The sequence below is a fragment of the Haemaphysalis longicornis genome, unplaced genomic scaffold, assembly GCF_048455015.1.
Source record: "Haemaphysalis longicornis isolate Haplotype H1 unplaced genomic scaffold, Haemaphysalis longicornis Haplotype H1 scaffold_14, whole genome shotgun sequence".
Taxonomy (NCBI): Eukaryota; Metazoa; Arthropoda; class Arachnida; order Ixodida; family Ixodidae; genus Haemaphysalis; species Haemaphysalis longicornis.
Window position 1 is genome coordinate 32,268,306 of NW_027526245.1, and position 24,229 is coordinate 32,292,534.

Consider the following 24,229-nt stretch of genomic DNA (forward strand, 5'->3'; position numbering starts at 1 on the left):
TCGTACAGAACACAGGAGGTGCTGGCGCGGGTCGGACGATAACTGCCTCGATCCGCGGACAGCGGTGAGCGGCGGGAGCACGTTACGCCGAAGCGTCGTGCTCGGAAGCTGAACCGCTCACCTCACAGTAAATCGCACAGGGACTAAGGCCAAGGGCCTGCTCCGTCGCGCAGTGTCGATACCGTGTTGGGCGCCAATGTGGGCTTACCGGGTCTAGCTACGGGATAACAAACGACCCCGGCTAGCCTCGTTAGAGACGTTGAGCGACGATGTCAGCTCGACGCCCGGAAATGACCCATCCAAAATGCCCCAGAGAGGTACGCGGCGTCCACAAGGGAGACGCCGCGACGGGTTCGACTCACCGACACAGGCGACGACAAGCTCCAAGGGGCCGGGACGAACCAAGGGGGTTTATTGGCCCAGTGGTACAGTGCATAATAACGCCAAGGCCGGGTTAAGAACTACACTGTACCGACACGCGTCCGATCGGGGCCAAACAGCGCCCGACCGGCCGGTGCGGCGGGGAGGAGACGAGCCGGCCGGGGGCATGGAGCGCCCCGGTATCCGACTCCCTTCTCCTGGACGTGGGGCGGCGAGGGTGCGATACGATCCGCGGCCCCTCGCGTTCCCTATCCTCCATCCTCCATCTCCTTCCCGAGTCCCTGGAGTCAGGGAGACATCCAGAGAGCTCGCGAGAGAGCCGACCGAGCCCAGAGAGCAGAGAGTCCTGAGAGAGAGAGCTCCGAAACGGGCGCGTCCGGTTTTAAGGCGCTGAGGAGAGGAGGCAGGTTCCCGGGCGAGAAGGAGCGACAGCGGCGGCGGGACAGTCGGTGCCCGCCGGCGCGTCGGCCCGCGAGGTTGACGTCACGTGCGCGGGAAAGCGCGCTCGTTCGAACATCGCGCTCGCGGGAGGAGGAAAGGGGATCAAGCGGATCCCCACAACGTGCTCCTTTCCCCACACGCAGAGCTCTGTTCTCACCACAAGTACCGTTCATCCATCAGCCCTCTGGCGCAGCTGTGGGTATGCGCCACTGCACTGACGATGGGCATAGAGTTTCCTACTAATATCATCATCACCATCATCATAAGCCCGGTTACGTCCACTGCAGGACGAAAGCCTCTCCCCCAAGCATCTCCAGCCACACCCATTGAGCGCTAGCCGAGTCCACCCTTGTCCACCCAAATCCCCGTGGCTCATCTCTCCATCGAGTTCTCGGCCGACTTATATTGTGCCTGCAGTCTACTGGCAGCCACTCCCTCAAACGGATGGTCTACCTGTTGCCCCTCCTACAGGGAAATCTGCCGCTGGTCTTGCGTGCCGTTGTGGGCGCCACCCAGCGGCGTCCGTCTCCCACTTGGCTCATCTAGCCACGTGGCTTCTTTTTCTTCCTCTGAAGCCACAATTCACAAACAATGGTCACATTTTCCCTCTCTGTTCATCTTGCATGAAGCTTCTGTGCAATTCCCGACAAATAAGTTTTGCTGTGCCCCATTTTTCCAGTCAGTAACCAAATTTAGACATCCGTTCCCATCTGCCGCAATATTGCGGTGTCCCCAATTGCTGCCACAGGCAACTGCTGAGCCTGCTCACAATCTGGGTAAGCACAGACGGAACGTCCATCCACGGTGCACGAAGGCCTGGTCGCTGAAGCAGGGCTCCACACACACTGGTGCCTAAACTTCCCCCGTGTATATACAGTGGAATCTCGGTGATACTAATTCGGTCGATAAGAATTTCATTGTGATACGAATTCTGCAAATTCCCCAACCAAAATGCATTGTCTATAACATCAAAAAAATTCGGATGATCTGTACACATTTACCACTCCAGTGCAGGTGGTACGAACACGCGAGCCTCGAGTCTTGGTGCGGCTTTGGTTGTGTGCGGGCACAAAAGAATTGGTGCTCCCCTGCCGGCGGTATTCCTCCTCGTGGGGTGCTAACAGCAGCAGCAGGAGAGGCACTACTCCAAACTAACACGCATTTCACCCCCAGTACGCCCGTTCTTTCTCCCCGTCTCCTTCATCTCCTGCCACATACTTTTCTCGCCACTGCTTTCATTTCCACCGGGTGTTGCTCAGGTGCCTCTAGCTTCCTTTTTGTACATACTTCTTGAATAAACCACAGCCGGGGCGACAATCGGGCATTCCCTCTCATTTCTGACGGTGAGCACTCTCACCATTTCGCCTCCTCCGCATTCCTCGCTTCCCTCTATGCCCCCCACGCTCTAGCTGCCCCGTCGTCGCCTTGCTGTGTTGTCAGTACCACTTGTGCGTCGATGTAGCCCTTTGCATTTGGATGTAGCTGTTAGAAAAATTTGTAACTGCCTGTGTATGCTTTTGGTAACCAAAATTTTGCTTAAAAACCATAAACAACTCAATCTCATAAGTATCGAATACATTAGGTGGTGTCCAAATCGTAAACACGCTATCGCAGGGGTGAGACAGGTGAATCACATTTGGGAGCAGTTTTTGGAGCAGCGAAATTTCGATTTTAGAGCAGAAGAACCTTGCTTTGGAGCAGAACGACATTTATTAAATAGTCACCTTAGGAGTCCAAAAAAATCAAATTTTTGGCAATGCATGGGGGAAAGTGCACTTTTTAATGGTTTCGACCGTACATAACACTGAAACAGCCTTTCAATGAAGTCTTTTCTACCATAGTATCACAAGGTACGAATGGCACTACCTTTTTACAAACCATTTTTTTTTTATGCATAGCTAATAGATAGCGTGCAGCGCCATTGAGAATATTGAATTGAAAAGCTATGCAATTCTAAGGCATTTTTATTATCATGTGAATGCCGAAATTATTATTTCTGTAAACCCAGACTGGGCTTTACGCACAAGTGTAGAGCCACGGCAAAAGTTGTGCAGAGAAAGGTGACAGTCGTCGCACCCCACCAGCCCTCCCATTTCAATCCCCAAGGTGCACATGCACTACGATCGTAATTTGAGTAACATTGGTATGTTTAGCCACCTCCCTCTTGGCATTAAATTTCACTTCAGATAGATAAACCATTAGTACTAGCATGCAATAATAGCCTGTCCCGCTATCGGACACTGCTTGAACATTTTGCGGCGATGTAGCCTGTGCCACCACTTCGGCAGTGTCGATCGCTCCATTCCCGCGGCTCGCGAGCTCGCTGTCAAAAGCAGGAATAACTCCGCGTTTTATAACACCGGAATAAGCCTGAAATTGCACTTCAATTCAAGCATGCACCGCACATTCAAGTCCGAAACATAGTGAATTTGCGAACATCACGTTGTTTTTGATGAACTCCCGTCTTTCGAGCTGCGCAACTTCCTGCAACAGATCAAATGACTACATGTAAACCCAGCCACCTCCATAACCCGAACCATGGTAGAAATTGGCGAAGAGCACTCTGTCTGAACCACAAGCACCTGCTTCACCCGGAAGCCATGTTTTCCAATCTTCACCACACCAAGATGGCAGTGCCCAGTGACATCATTCCAGAGATACGGCGCTTCAAAACTTTTCGTTCTTTTTCATTAACTTGCACTAGTTTGTCAGATCAATGCACATGAGTATTTTTTCTACAGGACTCTGCAATGGTTTTAGATGGGAAACTTTAAAAACTCGCAGAATATAACATGTGCAACCCGATATTGTGACTTTCGGAAGAACTATCTCGGGGACAATTTTATGCGGGTTTTTTATTGAATCATCTATCAATTAAACCTTTACAAGCAGCATCACCTTAGGGGTGCTGAAAAATTATGCCGTCAGTAAGCATTTTCCCCTACTGAAACTGACGGGAGCATTAATATCCTTGGCTCTCAGGCTGTTTTGGAGCAGTTTGGCGCAATTTTTGCAATTTTCAAGCTTTTGGAGGAGCCTGGTGCAGGAAAACAAATTTGTATCAAAACTGCGCAATATGCGCAGCTGTCTCACCCTTGCTATCGTAAACGTGACTACCGTTCCCTAACCATTGCTACGATAGAAAACGCATACATATTATTGTGCTCTGTAGCCCTTATATATTAAGGTAACAGCTTCAGTTTTGCTTTAATAAACGTTTTTAACTAGACAGAAAGAGTAACACCATGAACACATACTTGACACGCCGGAGAACGCTGAGGCGTTCATCTTGCTCGCTTGTTTTGGCAAAGCATTGGTGGATAGTAAAGCAGCGGCACTCATGAGATGGCAGCCCTGTTCCGTAGAGCGGGAAATGCGAATGCTGGCTGAGCGGTTCGTGTGGGGCTGACAACGATTCTAATTTCCAAAAATGCTCGTAAAAGTCACGCGCACAATTGTACAAGCTGTGTCGCACGGGGGTAAGGTGTACATTCTTGTGCGCGCATCGCGCTGGCCATGGACGTGCATTCTTTTGGCACATGTGGTGACGGTTTGGCCCAGCACTCCGGCAGCAGTTCCGTTCGGTTGAGAACCGGTGCATGGCAACGGTGCCGAGAAATTTCCGTGGTGTCAGTGCAGTGCACACGCGCAGAGCCATGCACCACGGCTGCTGCACCCTCAGCCGCACCCCTGCATGTTTACAATCTAGTGAGGTGCATGCATAGTCGCCCGCTAATCATCCTCGCCTGTCGTCCCATACAACTTGAACTTTACGGCCGTCTCGGTTGCGCCAAACGCATCGTCCCAGGTATTTTAGAGCTTGGCGTGCATTTCCGCGTAGTCGCCACAACTGCCAGTAAAAAGATGACAACACTTACAAAGGATAGAAAACAATCTACAGTCATAGATGCGTACCACCCCACACGGCCAAGCTACGTCCCGCGCATGCGCCCTTGCAAGAAGCTTAGCTCTTTTGCCGTAAGCATGATGGAAGGCACGCTGATAGAGTAATGTGCCTTCCTGTGAATATGGAAGGCCTCACAAAACTCTCGTTTCACTTGGTCACGCCCACTGCCTAAGACACACGTGGCATCAAATGCTGGGACACAACCAGGACACCGCTTGCAACGGTCGGCCAAGTGGCCCCTTCCCCCCCCCCTCGGCAAGCGATGACACTGCATTTCGGTGCTCCCTCAGACGGTCATTTATGCAGCACCCCTTCTGTCTAACATTGCACTTGCCGCAGGACAAGGGAATGCTGTGAGCAACGCCAATTTTACAGGTGGCAAACCTGGTGGCTTGTTCTTTTGTGCAGCCTTGCCTCTTATTCTCATTGATGGCTGGGCACATACGCATCAGCTTCCCAAGAGCAGTTGCCAGTACATCGACACCGCAACTGGCAATTGTCCCGTCTACTTCTTTCCAGGTCCCTGTCCATTTTTCACTGGTAAAATGGTTCTAAGGCGGATATTTGGCGTGGATGACGTTTTATAGTGCAGCTTTTCCCCAAATTATCAGCTCCTCTCCTGCATGAGCTATTTGTTTACTCCTCGAGCTGTGTTCTAATTAAAGGCGAGCAGAAGTGGTCGCAGCAGACACAAGAGGAGCCAACGCCATGTTGCTGCTGCCTGTTGCGTGTGTACCGAGTTTCCAAACAAATAACTCATGTTTTCTAGTTTTAGATTTGGTGATACAAATTTTCGGATGAAGTAAAAACGAGGTCACCGACCGAAAGAAAGTTTTAAAAAAACTTTAAAAACTCCAAAAGCAGCAAGCAAGACATTTCAGCTTCACTACAGAAGCCTCGTTCACCAATTTTGGGGTAACACAAATATTCTTGCCGCCCCTTGAGATTCGTATCACTGAGGTTCCACTGCAATAGCATGAAACCCAGCCCTGCCTGTCCCTCCTGCCGCCACGACAGAGGAGGCCACTTGCCCGGGGAGCGCAGGGGGGGCAGGGGCAGGCCCGCCTGCTGGGCGGCCCGGCGGACGTCCTCCACGTGCTGCGCGTTGTCCAGGGCCAGGCCGTGCTGGAGCAGGGCCAGCCGGACGTGCTGGCCGACCGTCTGCGCCAGGCCCAGGTGGGGCAGCTGCTGGGGCAGCACCAGGGGGTCCAGCCACAGCACGGGCCCCACACGCAGCACCACCTGCACGCCCACACCCTCAGTGAATGTGCCTCCAGAGTTGCTCAGTACACACCCGTTGCGAACCTCCCCATGGGTCCCCCCTCGCACCAGAAACTGATCTGCAGTTGGCCACCCTGTGCTGGGGACAAACAGGGGCAAGCTGAAGAGCCCGCGCCACCTCTTGGCAAAACGTTGAAAGTAGCCCTCAAGGAACTTGCAGTTGCTGCCGTAAGACAGGGAAAAAAAAACGTGCAAACATAAGTAAATGCCACCTAATTTAACATTTCCATGATTTCAAAAGCAAGCTCCATTTTATTGTGTTTTCGTGTTAAAAATAAATGTATCTCGCAAAGTCCAGTTTTTGCCCATTCAAAGATGCATGGGTGTTCCCGCCACCCCAATTCTCTGAAAATGTCCAAGCTGATCTATTTTCCCATTCTCCTCTAAATCTGACTTGACTGCTTGTCAAAAAGAATACTCCGGTGCTGCTCAAAGAACACATTCCAAGCACGCACCAAAGGTACCTGAGCACCATGTGCAGCACCAGTCACAGGGTGCCTTCTTTTGCAAAGGAACCTAGCAACTCTCATTTTCTACAAGAACACTTCTTACCCCAACTCGGGGGTGCATTCCCATTCTTTTCCCGGCAATTCACCCCTTGTGCCAGGACACAGTGTTGTAGCTTGTTTTAGAAGCTGTGGCTGGAGATGCTACAACCAGCACTCCGCTACAAATTCATACTCACACAGAGTGACCGTGTCAGAGCCAAGAACTTGCATTGGAGCCTCGTTCCGCCAAGGTACTAAGTGCTGGGGTTTCTGACAAAAGAAGTTCCCTAGCTTCGGCGACCACGCTATCACCATTGGAAGTTCACATAAGCAACCTGGAGTGCTACTCTCAGAGAGGGGAGATGGCCCTGGGAAAGTACGGTTACCAAGCCTCGTTCAAAGGTGGAAGAAACACCCTGAAAACATGTTGTCATAGAAGATAACGGATGCGGTGTTCTCGCCAAGGGTGTACACACCAATCAACAAGCAGATGCCCAAAAATAACAAGTTTTGGAGCTTTAGAAAAGGTATCGACAACATTTTGTAAGAGCAGGCTCTAAAGAAAATTCTCTCACTGAAAATGGAAGGCATTCCCTATATGAAGGGAAAAAAATCTAAATTCTCATGGCCGACATGCGGGATGTGTTCAAATACAAGTGCATTTCTTATGCGCATAAGCCTGCAAGAAGACTGCTTTTGCTCCCAGACAGCGCTCTTAGTTGGGCAGAATCCAAGTTAGTTCGTTCATAGTAACTCATCTACGTTCAAAAGGACATTGGTGATGTTTCATATTCAACTATGAAACTTGTACTACTTCATATTGAAATAGTACGAGGCGCATGCCAGGCATGAAGGTATTTGAAGAAAAAAAGGCGAGAAAAATGCTTCCACTTCTTTGAGCCTGAATATTACGCGAGGTGCGTTTTGGAGGCACAAATTGTGGGAAAATAATTTGCGTTATATTCGTGCAAGTACAGCATGTAGACTCTCACACATCCAGGTTATTCATTGAAGTCCGCTATTAAATCGCGGTCACTGCTATCGGGACAGAGCAGTGTCTTTAGTCAACTGGTGGCCCTAATGTCACTAGATAAGAGAACAAAGTATCATCACTTTTTCCTCCTATTATTTCCCGCCGCTGCTGTAACAATTGGTCAGTTCGCATCACACGACATTTGCTTCCACTGCAATGGCTCATGGCCACCAGTGTTTTGTTTATGCGTTTTGTGTCGGTCAACTCTGGTAGTGTCAGCTTGTCCTCCCTGTTCTGTGGCTGCGTGCCACTAGCATCACTAAATAAGCTACGCCTTTATTTAGTGTAGCTATGCGCGACTGGAGTCATTCCAAACGCGAATCGAAGATAACGCACTTCGCAGCATTTCAGCTGCAGAGGTGTGTCGGAAGATGCCGTGTTGCTGCGTCTTCGGCAGAGTTGCTTACGAGTGACCTCGTCCGAGTTACCGGTGAGGCCGCAGAAGCAGCAATCTGTCAATACTGATGAACACCAAAATGTCTGCCGTACGTTGCTCGCTTGCGTGCCCCAGTGACGGTGCGCTGCATCTCACCCAGCGACACAGGTGGCCCCCGTTCCTTCCCGGCCCCCCTCCCCCCCCGCTCACCCTGCCGACGAGCTCCTTGCGGGAGAAGAGGCGGTGGGCCGTGGCGCTGGCCTGCGGCGGCCACTCCTGGTCGCCGTCCCAGGGCTGCAGCCGGCAGCAGTACACCTCCACCGCAAAGGGGGCCAGCCCCTGGAGAGGCTCCGGCAGGTACAGCAGGCGCGACGCCGCCACGCACGACTGCCCGCCATAATCCATGTGCGCCACCGTCACCACCGGCTCCGCCCCGGTCCCCTCCACTGAACGAACCTGGCAACAGGGGCCGCCACGCTTCAAGGGACAGCCAGCAGGCCAGTGCTCACGTGGAAGGTGGCATTTTATACACGGGGATAGGTAACCACGGAGAATTTCTAAATGAATTGGTGGCAGCAGCGATTTTAACTTGGCACTAAACTAAACTTTCCAAGTCCAAAAGGTGGCGCCACATGGTGCCTAAACGTGGCACCACCGTTTGTATGCAAACAGCTTCATTCTATTTTCAATGCTGTTTTCAAAACTGGGGACAAATTTTAAAAACCCCTCTTTTAAATTCCCACACGCAGTTAAAAGTGTGGTGCCACAAGGATCCCCCTCATGGTTGTCAGCGTTCATTTTGGTAGTGCTCTTAAGGCTGGTACTCAGAAATTCCACTCTCAAATGTTCCATGCCCTATCAGCAAAACAATTTGGGTTCAAGGTATCTCCAGTGATGCCGTTTTATTTGGGGTAGAATGCATGTACGCCACAAAAATCAGTTGTCTGTCCCTTTAAATGACCGAAATTTGCTCGACTCTATGAAACTAGCACTGTTGACAAGCGCAGGTGTTCTTCCTTTGTTTGGAGAATACACATCAATTACCAAAGACTCAAAACTGCCAATATTTTGACACCAAAACAATGCTTCTCTGCAACTTCCAACACCCATTGTACAAACATGCCAGTTGCTGCCATTTTCTTTTCAACACAATGAGCGCCTTTTTTTGCAGACATTCCTCCTCCTCTTTTGGTCCTGCATGAAACAGGCATAAAAAAAAAATAATGCATGGCCATTTTGTGGCCGGCTGACTAGCTTCACACTGCACATGCTTCTAAAGTGCCACCAACGAAACAATCAGGCTCCCCTCCAATTATTTAACTGACCTGAATCTACATGCAACAACAAAGCAGGACTTGTATTAAAAATGAAGTGTGTACAGCACGAATGTTGCCGCAGAATGTACCTGCGGCTGGTTACGTGCAATCGGGTTCGCATGTGCCCTTGACAAACGCTGCCAATACTATCTCAAGCAAGTTATATTTGTAAGTCTTTGCTTTGCAGCACTTTCTGATGACTCTATCGCGTCTTTCAATCATTGTCTACGGGGCAGCCTGCATACAAAACTTCACCATAACAGTCATAAACATGTCTTAAAATTTTGTCCTCATCTTTTTTTTTCCATTTTCAAAACAACATTTTCTGTACTGGGGCCCCTCTGAATGGGAGATACCTCTGGTATCACACATGCTATTCCCATCTGTGAGGATTGCCCACAAAAGTGAGAAAATGGACCATGCGCTGCCGCATGAAGGCGTGAAGGAAGAGGAAGAAAGGCTGGAGGTTTAGAACACGGTTCCGGTGGCAGCGGAGACTCGGAGCTGACGAGTGGACGAGGACCTGGGGTGGACCCGCAGTTCCTGTGGTCCAGTTTGAGTTCGAGTTCGAGTGGTTCGAGGCGTGCGAGTCGGGGCCCGCCAAAGCGTGCGAGACCCGCAGACAACTGGGGCGTGATCGTGCGACTGGCCGAGGCTCGTGATCACGGCTCAGGGCAGAACCACCGCTGCACTCGCCACGTAGAACGTGCTGCCAGTTCTGCTGTCTCGCTCGGGCAGAGCTGGCAACTGACGGCCAACACTCGACCACGACCGGGTCGTCAACTTTGCAGAACATCGACCGTCGTGGCGACTGTTTTTTTCCCCTCGAACTCCAGTTAAGAGATATTGGGCTCGTGTTTTCTTTTTTTTACCACTTTTCCGCTGTCTCGCTTTCTGGTAGCACTGGTAATATACTTTCTTCCCTCTTGCGCTCTCAAGTCCCGTTCGTACGCGTCGTACACCTACAAGGCCAAACGAGTCCATCACACTATCATTATTTCTTGTTAAAAACATGAACCCTTGGAAATGTAATGTGACTAAGCTAGATTCAAACTACTATTAGTGCGCCATTGCCAAATGACATCGATCGTCTCAGGCATGAAAATGAATTCTGACACACAAACGCTTGACACACACCACGCTCCATGTTAAGATTACACGTCTCCCAGTTACGTGGCAATCTGTCTCCTACAACAGGTCACTGTAGTCCAGGCAAACCGCCAGTAAAAGCAATGCATTAAATGACCCAACTGCACCGCTCAAGAGTACACACACACCACTTCATACAACCACACCGACGCAAAACTAGCAGGGTCCACAGCAGCTGTGCAGCACAGGTGTCCTTCCCTACTACCTATCCGCTTGCTTTCCCTCGGCCTCCCATTCCAGCTTTCTCTTTCGCCATCGCAGCCTTCTGTCCATCCACTGCCCATCCGCCTGCCCTTTGCTTCCCTCCTGCCTCCAGCAACTGGTCTGCCATTAGTGCACGACATTGTCTCCCACCCCCCCCCCTTCCTTCTCCTAGCACTGTCATTCGTTTCCCTTCCGCTGCCAGCCAGTCCACCTTCATTGCCCTCTCCTCCAACTTGCCAAGGCAAAAGCCTCACATGGCCCAATGAGCAAAATAAAGTGCTGAAAAAAAATTATTTTCGTTGGCCTCCCTCACATAAGCTATAACCATATGAAGCACTCACCTTTCCTCCAAAAAATGCACATTAACATTACTAAAACTCCTTGCTGTACCAGGAAACATTTCCATTCAATGCATTTAAGTATCACATCAGTTTGAAATAAATAAGAAGTGTTTAAAAAGGTGAGCTCCACCCCTGTTAAGGGGGACTCGCATGATCACATTCCTGTGGCAGTCACTAATTCGTGACCCATGAACTTAAAAAGCATTGCGTACCAATAGGAAAACTCTTACAATTCCATAGAAATGTTCCCAACCGCTATAGTTTGCTTTTTTAGAAATATCGCACTCCTTTACTGACATAAAAATTAACAACTCTAGGTCTTCGGCAGTAAAGTGCCTCAGATAAGCCTACCAGCACGGCTTGGAATTGTAGCAATCCCTAGTCGAGGCGTACGCAGTGGCTGCATGCCCTCCGCCCTCCCCATCACCAAAGACGCTCAAATGCGATGCGCTTTTCCCCCACCTCTGGGGCTTGCCTGGCTCGTGCCTGTATCGTAAGAGGCGTGTTCACACCAGGCCAAGGGTCGGCCAATTCGGGACTGTTCCCACAAGCAGTCAGTCAGTGCTAATAGCAACACCACACCAACAAGGACCTGCCAGTGCGTCAGTGTCAGCCTGCACGCGTTCTGTGAACTCACTCGTGGAGCAACGAACGTTACAGCGCAAGAATGGTGAATTCCAAATAGAAAACATTAAAAACCAAATAAATCATCTTAAAAAAAAAAACATGCACTATCGGGGATTTGAACTTACGAATTGCAAAACAATATACAGTGGAACCCCGCTGATACGTCCCCCGGATTTACGACGACCCGCTTCTTACGACGGATCAGAGCAGTCCCGGCGAACTCCTCATAGAAACAATGCATTAAAAACCCCGATGATGTGACGCTCGGGTGCACGTCGTCCGCTGCATACGACAGAACCAGGCGTGGAGAAACCGGCGCTTTTCCCATATTTTACACCGCTTCGCCGCCTCATCCTGATCTTCTGTATTCTTAACCCCCGTTTGACGATGCTCCATGTGCAAAGGTCCGCAGGTGGGCCAGGCCAGTTACTGAACAAATGCAAACAAGCAGGCGGGTTCTCGTGAGCGGGAGTCAACCTGCGTCGGCCCCACGCGCCCGCAGTACGTCCACACGCCGACCACGAGAAGTCGAGGTTCAGGTGGCCCGTGAATTTAATTAAAGCTCCCGTCAAGCCGACGACAAACGCGAAAACACATTCGACGCAACCCCACGGCGATGACCGAACAGCTGCTTTCCCCGCACGCTCGATCCAAGCTTCTTCCTCTCACAACGCTCTTTCTCCCTGTATATCTCTGCTCTCTGCTGATCAGTGTCTTTCAAAGCCCCGTTGTCACTTCGCTCTTTTGTTTGCTAGAGTGCCTCAATTCACGCGCGTCCGCCACCAGGGTGGAGCAAAACACAGGAGGCGATGGGTGGAGACACGTACCCGTTGGCCCCGCCATTTTGAGTCATTCGCTGGCCGCCGCAGCAAGTCACTATAGCAAGACTGTGCTATAATTTTCCCCGCAATGCGGTTTACTCACGAAGGTTCAAGTATGTTATCTATTTCGCAGTGCTGCATCTTGTGGGAAAAGCAAACAGCTATGTTCTGAGCACTATGATGCAATAGCGACGACACGGGACCGTCTCCAAAGGGGGTCGCCACAATGTACGTCAATGCCGTTTTTTGTTCACCTCCGCCTTGTACTTATCTTGGCAGCTACACACTCACCTTTTCCCCTCTCAATTTGCTCGACCACGTCGGCCTTATATCGCGTAGCATGTGGCTAGCTGGACGCCATAAAGCGGAGAGGGGCATAACATAGGCGTTCTTTTCTTTAACTTGAGATTTCAGCTAAGGGTCTGCAAATCACAAGCGAACGTGCTAAATATAGCTGTTTAAATAAGTTCCTTGCCCACCTCTCGTGTGAGACCATCTACTAGCCCGGCATTTACACGCACCCCGGTCGTACGACACCCCGATTCTAGGACATTTCCTTGCAGTCCCTTGAATGTCGTATTATTGGGGCTCCACGGAACCTAGTACTCCAGACCACTCGGCCATAAGCCAGCACTGCCGGGGGCAGAAATATGAAGTATTTAATGTATAGCCAGTTTACATTGTTATTTAGTTTTAGCGTTTCAAGCAGCTTAGGTGACTACTTCTTGAATAACGCTTGCACAGTAAGCAGCCCTCAAATATCTCATCTCTATCGACTGCCTTCCTTTTAATTAAGCAAGAAAAGCGATTGCAAATGTGATTGCTGCCGACTGCCGCGCTAGTTCACCCAGCACAAAATGTGCTTCCCGCACCTTGGTTTTACGCTTGACAATAAACGTTTTGGTTGATTCTAAGCCCCTAATTCCTTTGCTGACTGTTCTCCCACCTTCATTTGGCCTTCAATTTTCTACCAACGTACGAGGCAGCGAAGCGTGGCATGTGTGCTTGTGTGAAGCTACTTTGACTTCGTAGACTTTAATAAGCTTCATTCAGTCTACAAACCAGCAAACTAAAGGCACATTCTTCCAGGCACAAATAGTGTCGTGGCTTAGTTTTAACCGAGCAAACGAATTGCGACGACCTGTTGGCGGACTGCCGACTGACTTTGTTGGACGGTCGTCGAGCCTAGCAGCCGCGGAGTCAAACCAAGCCATCTCGATTGAGCGTCATACGAAACGTGATAGGAAATCAGCAAGGAGGACAGCACTTTCGAATTCATTTTTCTGCTACATAAAGTTATGTAAACGCTCCAAGAGTGGCCAAAACATGGCCTAGAGACTGCAGACTACAATTCCCGCAATGTTCACAAATCACTTCAGTGTCCCTGTAAGGGGCCCATAGAAACAAAACCCAACTTGGATCAACGTGAAAGAACTAGCCTTTGGCAATTTACTTGACTTCAATCCAGCCCCAAAAAACAGTTTTTTTCAACTGAAAAAATACTGGAGAACCTTCAAACTTGGTGCTACACTGATGTAATCGGCAGGAGTGATGCAATACAGGCGAGCACTAAAAACGTGGTTACGAGTGTGTCGACTTCACATAAGCGTTAATACAACCAAACAGAACCAGAGGCCCCACTACAGTCGTCAAGTGATGTTTCTTGGCATTGGCTGAGGTCAGTGGCCGCCAAGCACACAAACAAGATTCTGTGGCCTCACAGAGATGTCACCAGAAAGTGGCTCGGGAGTCGGCACTGCCGAATATGTTTTTCTATTATCTTCATTATTTGTTAGAAGTTTGCGATAAAATTGGTACCACTGCTATCGGGTTTTTAACCGAACCAAAACTTTTATTTTATCCTTGTGGCCCATTTCACGTAAGCAATGGTTTGAAGAATTACAGTTGTACGATTTGACCGAGACTTGCTCAAAACGGCCAGGCCCACGAGGAAAAAGAAGAAGGAGCGGAACTCTCTTTCCAGCATGCCCCTCACCAGGACTCTCTGGAAGCGACCAGTGCTGACTTCCAGCCCGTACACCTGGCCAACCTCCGGCCGGGCGCCTTCGGCCAGCATCCGGTAGTTGCCCTTGTTGCCAAAGTACTCGTTCATCAGCTTCAGGGCCTCCTGGAGCTCTTGGTTCTTCCTCACGGCTGTTCGGTCACCTGGGACAGGAAAGAGCACCAAGGAGGCTGCCTCTGTTTCTGAAATGACTAGCCAGGGTGACTTCGGATGACGTTGGCCAAGCATCTTGCGTAGCCTCGACAGAACACAAGTGAAATCATGAACTGAAAAAGCGTACGTGCGGGCCCGTTGGTACATACTGAAGTTAAAAAAACAGCGCCGGAATAGGACAAGAAAGTGACACAAGACTTGCGCGCTGACTAGCAACAGCGACTTTACTTCACCGTGGTGGAATATATACACTCGAACAAAAGATAGAATGGCGACACGCAAAACACAGTCATATCTACACAGAGGGTCATGCCCTAAGATGGCGTTCATCGATAGAGATATTCGCGTTCTTTCCGTAGCAAGTCGTGGCACTAGCCGTCTAGCAATCGAGAGTTTGATTTACTTCTGAACTGAGCAAACCACGCCACTGGGAACATTTTCGTTAAACTAAAACTTTTCGTACTGTAGCAGGATGGTTTTTACGCCTACGGGCCATGAATTGCTATCAGTCCCCAGGGAGAATGATCGGGTAGGTCCCCCTTGAAGATCCACAGAAGAGCTGTTTATTCTGCTCCGCCTGATGGGCAAGGCTTTCAGTGTCACCGACACTCACTGCGGCCAGTCAGGGCGGTCGCCCGCTCCTGCAGGACCCAGGCGAAGAAGTGCGAGGCGTCGATGACCTTGGTGACCAGGATGCGCACCTCGCCCGCCGACGGCAGGTGCGACCAGCTCGGGGGGTGGTCCACTTCGGGCACGATGCGGTGCCGATGCGAGCACTGCCCTGGTCTCTGGCAGCGGCCAAACGCCTTCAGCCGTGGGCACAGAGACCGCTCCCCACTGCCCTGTCGCCGCTGGCCATGGAGACCGATCGACGTGCATCACAGGCAACAGAAACACCGCTGCTCAAACAAGAAGCGCCGCGGGTTACGCTAAGCACCTTGAAAAAGAAGATGACAGGGTGATGTTGCGCTGTCATCTTCTCTTTCTCATGTATTCATCCACTATGCCCGCAAAAAGCAAAAGCCTCCAATGTGGTGTGCCTCAAGGGCCAGGTGTAGCTTCTACGCTGTTCCTGCCCTTCAAGGTGTTGATTCGAGCCACTTCAGTTGCCATGTTATATTCACACACAATGGACTGTAAGAGAAGCTCTTTGCATAAAACTTAGTTCAAAATTAACCCTAGCGTGTTTGAAGAGGCTCATTTATTGCCGCAACACCCAGTGCGTCAACCTCCACTTCCAAAGGTTTCCTTGAGGATGTACCTAGGGCTTCCCTGGCTGCACTGCGTCAGAGAACAGGCACCAGTAATGAACCTGGAGGAGTTAACACTTTCGTGACCACCCCTATTGCCAGCAATGGTATGCTATCGATGAATACAAATTCAAATTTTGGTGCTCTTCGAGCGCTTCTGGAGCACTAACGCCATCCAAGTGGTAAAGGAGAAAGTATTTAATCAGTTTCGCTTTTTTAGAGTTTTGTTTTTCTGCCACGGGGGGGATTTTTAAACGCCCTTCGTCAGCGGAGACACGAGCTCACGTGGTTTCGGTTATGGCGTGGCCACCGCTCGCCGATGCTTCGCGCGAACGGCAAATTTTGCTGAATTTCTGTGTATGTGAGCTTGGATCTTTGCATGATGGTAGCAGCACAGACACGGAAGACAACTTCAATTCATCAGACTTCAGTACGGACAGCGAAAGTGCATCAAGTCACCCCGGACCATCACCAGGTCAGTGAGTTTCGCTTTCTTCTCCGGTCGCTGTATCGCAGGCGAACGTTGTTGTAAACAGATCTGGCCCTGTTCTAAAAGCCATAGCTCTCACCTGCAAGGTGTCGACTTTGTCCAGGCCAGACCATTCGGTGCTGATTGCACAGAGAGTCGAGTTTTCTCCCCAAAGACGGCATGGAGTTGACTTTGACGTAGCACTCCGGAGCAATGCATGGCTGTGGCACTGATGTTTTCATCATTCTTTTTCTTTATGTATTTTTTTTGCTTTGATCATTTTTTAACAAAATTTATAATAAATGTGTAGTTTGAAATTATTCCTGTTAGAAAGCCCTATTCTTTCCCTATCATTTCGTATCTCACACTTCGGCATAAATCATTTTCTGTGGCAAGAAAAAAATATTTCCTAAAACACCCAAAAACAACCGATTTTTCCGCGGTCACGAAAGTGTTAAGGCACAGCGGCCAGAAGAGGACCAGCTACTGCGTGGCACAAACTACGCCGGCCAATGAGGGAGGCCTCTCCTCACCTGCTCCTCCTGTTGGGCCAACTGCCCCCAGCCGTCAGGGACAGGGCTGGCCAGCCTCTCCAGCAGTGCTGCCAGCTCGGGAGCAGAGGAGGCATTGCTGTCCTCGCACAGGAGCAGGTGGACCACCGGTCGCACTGCAGATGCTGCCTCAGCTCCCACCTTTCGAGAAAACACAGGGTGTGGGAGAAAGGCTGATGTACGCCCAGGTCAGGGCAAGGGACAGACCCTTTGCAAGTGCTGTGAACGCACAACCTTCGGGTTGGCCCGACTTTTCACGCTATCGGAAACGAGCAAGGCTTTCGCAAACAAACAGCACAAGGCTAGCCGAGGGGCAAGGAAAGCACCCTGCGGTGCATCCACCCTCCACCGTGCTCTGCCCGAGGCGCTGAGTCGCTCCTCCCCTGGTGCTGACAAGACACTGTTAGCACGGCCGAGGGATGGTGGCTGGGGTGGTGGTGAGGGTTGGAGGTAACCAAGTCAACTCCAGGGGCAGCCCCTGTTTGGCAACAATGTGCTTACAACTTTCAAGCTATGCACCGCTCTGCTCTGCTAGGCCATTTCTTCTTAATTACCTTTGTAGCCCTTCTTGTTGCGATGACTGCGGGTGGTTTGGCAGGCCGGACCTTCTCGGTGGGTGTGTGCAGCACCACTTGAGCGAGTACGTCTTCTTATGGGCACCAGTTCGAAAAGACTGTCTTGCAAGGCAACAACTGTCAGCCCCCTCACGTATAATTAGAAGCCTCAACTGGAAAGCCAGTGCTTCGTGCCCTTGTGACTGAAAGTGACCCGCCGCGGTGGCTCAGTGGCTAAGGCTTTGTGCTGCTGAGCACGAGGTTGCGGATTCGATTCCCGGCCGCGGCGGCCGCTTTTCTAATGGAGGCGGAAAGCAAAAACGCTCGTGTGTGCGAGATTTCGGCGCACGTTAAAGATCCCCAGGTGGTCAAAATTAATCCAGAGCCCTCCGCTAAGGCGCACCTCATCGCCTGCGTTGCGTCGGATCAGCGACTGAAAGTGATGGCTTGTGCACCGATAATATCCACTCCAGGTAAGGCTGCCCCCTTGACATAACCTCCGCTTGTAGCATCGCATATGCTTGCTTCTCTACCCCCTTTCCCCATGGTGTCAGCAGCAGTGTTTGGTGGAAAGTCTCACAAGTGAACATACACTGAAACAAGCAGTGGCCGGCCAATGTCACATCCACGCTGCTTATGGTGCTAAGCAAATGCTGCATGCAGCGAATCCCTGGTAAATCATCTCTTTGCAAAGTTTTTTTAATTGCTTTTCATTTCATATTACAGTTGAAGCTCCATAGGACCCAACTGGTATGACTTGTTCCATTTGCTTTGAGTCATGGCACTGAAACTAAATGGTTACATTTCAATAGGCCCAGCTGGTTCTTCCCAAACGGGCCCACCTTATTTCTTTTACCCAACTACATAGGCCCACCTACGTACTACCGCAGTTGGGAACTGCAACTTGAATTTCCTCAATCGCTTGCAATCACTTTTTCTCACTGGGATATGTCCCCAGCGTACTCCAGTGCCGGACCAAAAGCGACCCGTGCCCGGGAACTTGCCTTCGTGTGGAACACGGGCATGCCTTCCGCAATGCAGGAGTAGCGGAAGCCGAACGCGGGCGACGACACTTCGGGGACGTCATAGTGTATCAGCACTGCCGCATCCCGGATTCCGGACCAGGGAAGGACGCTGTCCTGGACCACAAGGACACCACCGGAGGAGGCCCCCCACCTGGTCGCCAGCTCTGCAAAACATGGTCGGGATTCAAGCTGAGGATGGGCACCCTCGAACCTGCCCGGGTGCTAATTGCATCCTGTTTTCAGTGCTTGTTTCTTGGGGCTTCCCCTCTACGCCTGTGGGCAACACTTTTGGTCGTAACACAAAGGCAGAAAATCTGGAGGCAGTGTTCCCTGTTCGACCAGCTACATTTCATGTTTAGAAGTAATGTACGGAGCGGGAAATTATCTCTGCCATTTGTTCATACATCTCAATTAAAGGGTGCATGATCATAAAGTGTTGGCATGCATAGTCGTAACGTCCTGCACAGGCGACGAAGCCCTCCGGATTAATTTTGACCACCTGGGGACCTTTCGTGCGCGCCGAAATCTCAAACACCGGTGTTCCTGCTTCTGTAGAGAAGTGGCCCCTGCGGCCGAGAAAAGAACTTGCGTCCGTTGGGCTCAGCAGCACAATGCCTTCGCCACTGAGCCACCGCAGCAGGTTCCATTTTAACTTTCTCTTACAACTTCCCAGTGCACTAAAACAAAATCCTCACTCGTATACTTTGACCAGTTGGCATGGCTACGTGCCGTTTCCAAGTCACTACAGGCCGCACACTTCCCGTTACACCCAGCTTCATCTAGCCATTAGCAAATTTGAACCCTGCCACAATCTCCTTGATCAACTGCTAAAACGAGCTGGCTGTTTATTTAGCCCCTGTGGCCTAGCGGGAGGTGTCATGGCTTCTACCGCCTAAATCCTGGGTTCCTGGATCCAGCAACTATACCATATTTTTTCATTTCTGGAATTTCTGGAATGAGGGTGGTTCAGTACCTTTTAGGTCGGTTTAGGTGCAGAGAGGAGCCTATCACCACGTTTAATTTAATTGATGTTGTGCATTGCCTCCACTGACTTGGAATGCCACGTTGGCATGGCTGTTTTTCAGTTAGAGGGACACTGAAGTGATTTGTAAACACCGAGATTTTTTGTCCAGAATGAGGTCTGCACTTCCTATAGGCTATGTTTCAACCACTCTGAGTGTGTTCACATCAATGTATTTAGTAGATTCAGTTTGAAAAGTTCGAAGATCGCTACGAAAGTTCTGTTCCCCTTTTTGCATCCTCCCTGCCGATTCCCCGCATTTTCTGTAATGCGCATAATTATGAACAGGCATGGCTGCGTGTCTCGCTGAACTTCGGAGGGGTCATCACAAGATTTGCGCTCTGAAAAATGTGCAGCCATGTTGTTTGTTCGTGAGCATAGCCCCCTAACGTGGTGGGGTGGCCTGTTTTTGATGAATTTGGATCCACTTAGGTGCAGCAGTAATGCTTTTTGTATCTCTGTAGCCAGAGCAATGGGTATTTTGTTAGTTTTGTGGTGCGTGCAGCATGACCACAATGCGAAGGGCACAGAATGCGGCAGCTTCGCGAGGAGCCGAAAGAACGAGCGGCCGTCAAGCTGCCATCTTCTTTATTGAAACGTAATACGCGCGAGCGCGCGGCGCGCGGGAGTAAGACAATACGCCCGTACAAACGAAAAAAAACAAAAGCCACAAAAGCGCAGGACGGTGCGCGCACTCTGTGGTGAGTCACGGGGTCTCTTGAGCAGGCATGCGCGCTGCAGTACACGTGGCACCATCCGGTGGCCGTTTATTACACAACTAACATATTTTACATGCCACGCTCACTGCAATTAAAGGGGCCATGCAGACAAAACACAAGTTTGGTTCATTCGAAACATTCCCTCTTGAGAATCATACTGACACCACTTTTAAAGCACACGTTGCTCAAATAAGCTATACAATTAGGGAGAAAGGAGATGGTCATGCGACCCACTCGCTCATTTCCCGCAACAGAACCCATGATGTCATGTGTGCCCAGCTCTGCGACTGGCGTATATTCGGCAGGGCTTACAAGGTTGCCGAAGGAGGTATTTGCGCTTAAATGCAATGCATATTCATTTTACAGCAGTAAGAATGGTGAGGTGAACAGTGAAAGTTACAAAGAAGTACCGGTGCGCCCTGCTGTTGGTACTGGGCGCACTATAATGCTTGTTTTAGCTGCACAGCAGTCCGCCGCTTTGGAGTTGTCTTACACGACACTGGCCGATTGGCGTAAGTGACGTTGTCTGACGTGACCCTGTTTGTCGAGGATACCCCATGTTTCACAAAACGATTACTTTCTACTGTAACAGAAACAAGCCAGGTGCAAATACAGTCCAAAACAAAGCAACAGCGGACAGCAGTCCGTGGCTGATTATGCTGGCGCCATCTGGGAGGACTGCCGGCAAGCAAGGCTGCAGAGCCCAATGACACAGTGGAAGTTCGTTTGAATACCCGCTCTTTTGACTTCATGGTAGACGTCATGAAAACGCATGATTTAGTGGGAGAATCAAAATTTCGAGCTAAATTGATTAATTTATCAGTGAATACAGCATCGTTTGCTGCAGGGCAAGCACTGGTGGCACTACGAAACACGCAACCTCTCGAATAAAACAAACCTGTACTTTGTCTGCATGGCCCCTAAGCACCTCTGTTTTGCCTCAAATTTCTTTTCGGTTCAGAAAGAATGCTGGCATGTTACGTCTCCAATGCTAGCAGTAGGACAATCAGAAACACCCACTCTACTGTATGCCCTGCTGGTGGTGGTGAGGCGTTTCCACGACTACTATGCGAGTCCCATTCAGTGAAACGGATGTAGAAGAAGATGTAGAGAGATGTAGAAGAACGGAGCTGCCTACCAGACACTTCCCGCAGTGAGAGGCCCTGGTGCAGCACCAGGGCACGCACGTCGGACAGGAGCAGGAGTTTGTGCACTGCGACGGCACTCTCCTTCTCGGCAGTGCACACCACCGTCTTGCGGCCAGGGTTGCCCTGCACAACTCCTGCGTGCACCGTCCAAAGGCCAGCCATCACTCCCTCGATGAAACCAGATCCTCAGTGCGCAATGGCGTTTTTGTGCAACGAGACTCCAAGTTACAGTTGGGGGTCTGTGAATACCCAAATGTCAAGCTGAACAACAACTGGTGGAGCACTTACATTTCCGGTTCACATAGTAACCAGTACTGCGACCCCCAAATACTTCACAGCTTCCGACATCCAGTTTTTGTTGCGTATGTCTGAAGATGGTGCACTTCTCTGAGCCCTCACCACAAACTCACACGCATAAACTGCCCGGCGGTGACCACCTTATTCGCGAGTGCTGGCAATATCTGAGCAACGCCCAGTCACACGGGTCACGGGTCACTGAGCAGTGGATATTCACCCGCAAGCAAAGGCCCTACCCCGTTTTAAGCCTCGCAGTCACAAACAAAGCCAGGGCCAGCCACAGCCTGCAGTGCCTCCAGTTTGAAGATTCACCACACACAACTTGGCACCCGACCTCTGCATCAAACACCACTCACAACTGCACTTGTGCAGATAGCGAACGATGAGCTAGCTGCCTCGGTGCAGTGGAAAATGCTCTACCTTGATTCGTTAAAAGGAATTTTTTTCCATACATTCTTTTTAGAGTAACAGCAAAGCTGTTTGAGGCTATGATGTGGGATTTCATGGCTCCTGTGCGGAAAAACGCAATCTGTAAACGCCTGCTAACAAAGACTAAGTGTATACCAGGGACGTACTAATCTTTCATGTCTTGATACCAGACGGCTTTTACTTCCCTGAAAAAAATGTCTCCCCAGCAATGCATTTGTGTTTAGAAGCAAAGCAGACTTTGCGGAGATTGGTGTATACCTGGTCTTCGTAAGCTGGCTTCCCCACATGGTGTTTCGCACAGTGAAGCCCAACGGGCCCAAATACAGCGACGCAATTGTCGCTGTAATCATCGACGACATGCTGATACTAAAGCAGAAGCCACGTGCATGCCCGCAGGACCGATTGTAAGTCAGAGGGGCCACAAAGCCCTTTTGGTGCCGAGGCAGCAACTGGCCACATGTCGCTCATATCAACGCTTGGTGTCAGCCATTTCTTGGCTTTGTTGATTCAGGTGACTGGCAGCCTCAGTTTCCAAGAAAACTGACACACATCCACAGGCAACAAAGTGTGGCCCTGGAAAAGTGTTGGGATCTTCCCGACAACATACGTCCATTGGCCGTCATGTACACAAGCACCTGCCAAGCTGTTCCATGCAACACCCCAGCAGCAACCTGTAAGCTTCAACTTACAGTACACTTACCTTGAGGGCATTTACATGGCCACAGAATCACTGGAAAGCTTTTCTGCTGCTGCAACCACGAAAACTGGGCCACATCCACCTCCACGTTTTTCATTATTATTATTTTTAAGCCCATGCCACAATCTATGCAAGCACAGAGCCTCCTTTTGGTTCGCCCTCACTCTGCTTCCTTAACAAGCACCCACCAAAGAGGCTCACTGTTCGACAAAGGTCAGCAGAACACGTTGTTCGGCAAGTTGCTGCATGCCTGTTCTAAAAGTTAGAGTGCGATAAACCTGACGCAGAAGCAAGATGGGACAAGTGCTTCTCCTGCGTGGTGTTTATAGTGCTCCAATTTTTAAAATTCAAGTTCAGCAAAACTTCGCTCCACTTTGTGGGACAGTGCACAAAGTAAACTTGACGGAGAAGCCACGCTATTCTTGATTCAAACAGCTTTTCCTTTGCAATGTTGCACCGAGGAGAAATTAACCACTCGCCAATGTGCCCTTATTAACAAAACTGTTTCCGTGAAAACCGCCGAGATCATGGAAAGGCAGGGAAGCAAATAAAGTGGTAAAAGGTACCACACGGAGTTGAGTACTAGATCTTGTGTTGCTGGTAGACTACCGTAGAATCACCATCGAATGTGCCCGTGCTACGTCCTCTTTTCTGTCGCCCTTCCGACCGCTGGGTCGCTCTCTCCCTTGTCTGAAGGCCTCTCTCGTCCCCAGTAGTTAGAGAATCCCACAGCCACCACAGCCAGGACCTCCTAGCCACTGGCATTGTTACAAAGCGGGAATGTGTTGCACATTAAAGGCCTGCTGGTCTGAATGAAAAGACATATAGGCCTGGACCAATACACCTACAGGAATAGACCAGTAAATAGGGGTGTGCGAATATAGAATTTTTCGAATACGAATCGAATACGAATATCTAGCTTCGAATATCGAATCGAATATCGAATAGTTAAGGGGGGACGTGGCCTTCGGTAACAACTTCTTGATTTCTTTGCGGATTTTTATAAAAATTAGCCCGGCAACTGGAAATGCTTCTGTGATAACACCATAAAAATTCCAAAGTACTATTTTGACACCTTTGCTATTTATAAAATTTTCTTTCTGTTCACCTTGTACGGAGCTTGAGCGGCCTATAAAACATGATATAAAACTTGTTCAAAGTGCTTTGAATTCCCAAATGAATGGACAAGGTCGTGACAGTCTTACATATTTTTATTAGAAGACTTTTTTTTTTAGTTTTCAGTTTTTCAGAGGTGAATGTACAACTGGCATATAGACCATAAACGACTATTTGAATAAAAAATTCAAAAAAGTAAACCTCAAAAGCCAAGAGTGTGACGACCTGAACTGTTCATCAAGGCGTGTAACGCAAAGAACGGAAATAAAAAATAGCGCTAGCGGTGACGAAAAATCACTGGAACAGTAGACGCAGGTGGAAAAGAAAAAAAAACTGTTTTGAGGAAACTGTTTGCGCGTCTTTCTTTTTCTGCCGTTCATGCGTTTGTGAATGCATAAACATAAAAGAGACG

At 49.9% G+C, this 24,229-nt stretch overlaps 1 protein-coding gene across 2 annotated transcripts in view; it reads right to left on the bottom strand.

The window, feature by feature from the left end:
- LOC144165230 (putative ATP-dependent RNA helicase TDRD12) overlaps positions 1-24,229 on the bottom strand; it is a 146,491-nt gene that overhangs the window by 59,136 nt on the left and 63,126 nt on the right. For both annotated transcript variants that reach the window (XM_077695349.1, XM_077695348.1), the window contains exons 14-20: positions 21,269-21,412; positions 18,370-18,554; positions 16,794-16,952; positions 15,155-15,392; positions 14,362-14,531; positions 8,118-8,363; positions 5,761-5,971 (exon numbers count right to left, since the gene is read on the bottom strand). In XM_077695349.1, coding sequence (XP_077551475.1) covers positions 5,761-5,971; positions 8,118-8,363; positions 14,362-14,531; positions 15,155-15,392; positions 16,794-16,952; positions 18,370-18,554; positions 21,269-21,412 — 1,353 coding nt within the window. The remainder of the gene's footprint in view (positions 1-5,760; positions 5,972-8,117; positions 8,364-14,361; positions 14,532-15,154; positions 15,393-16,793; positions 16,953-18,369; positions 18,555-21,268; positions 21,413-24,229) is intronic.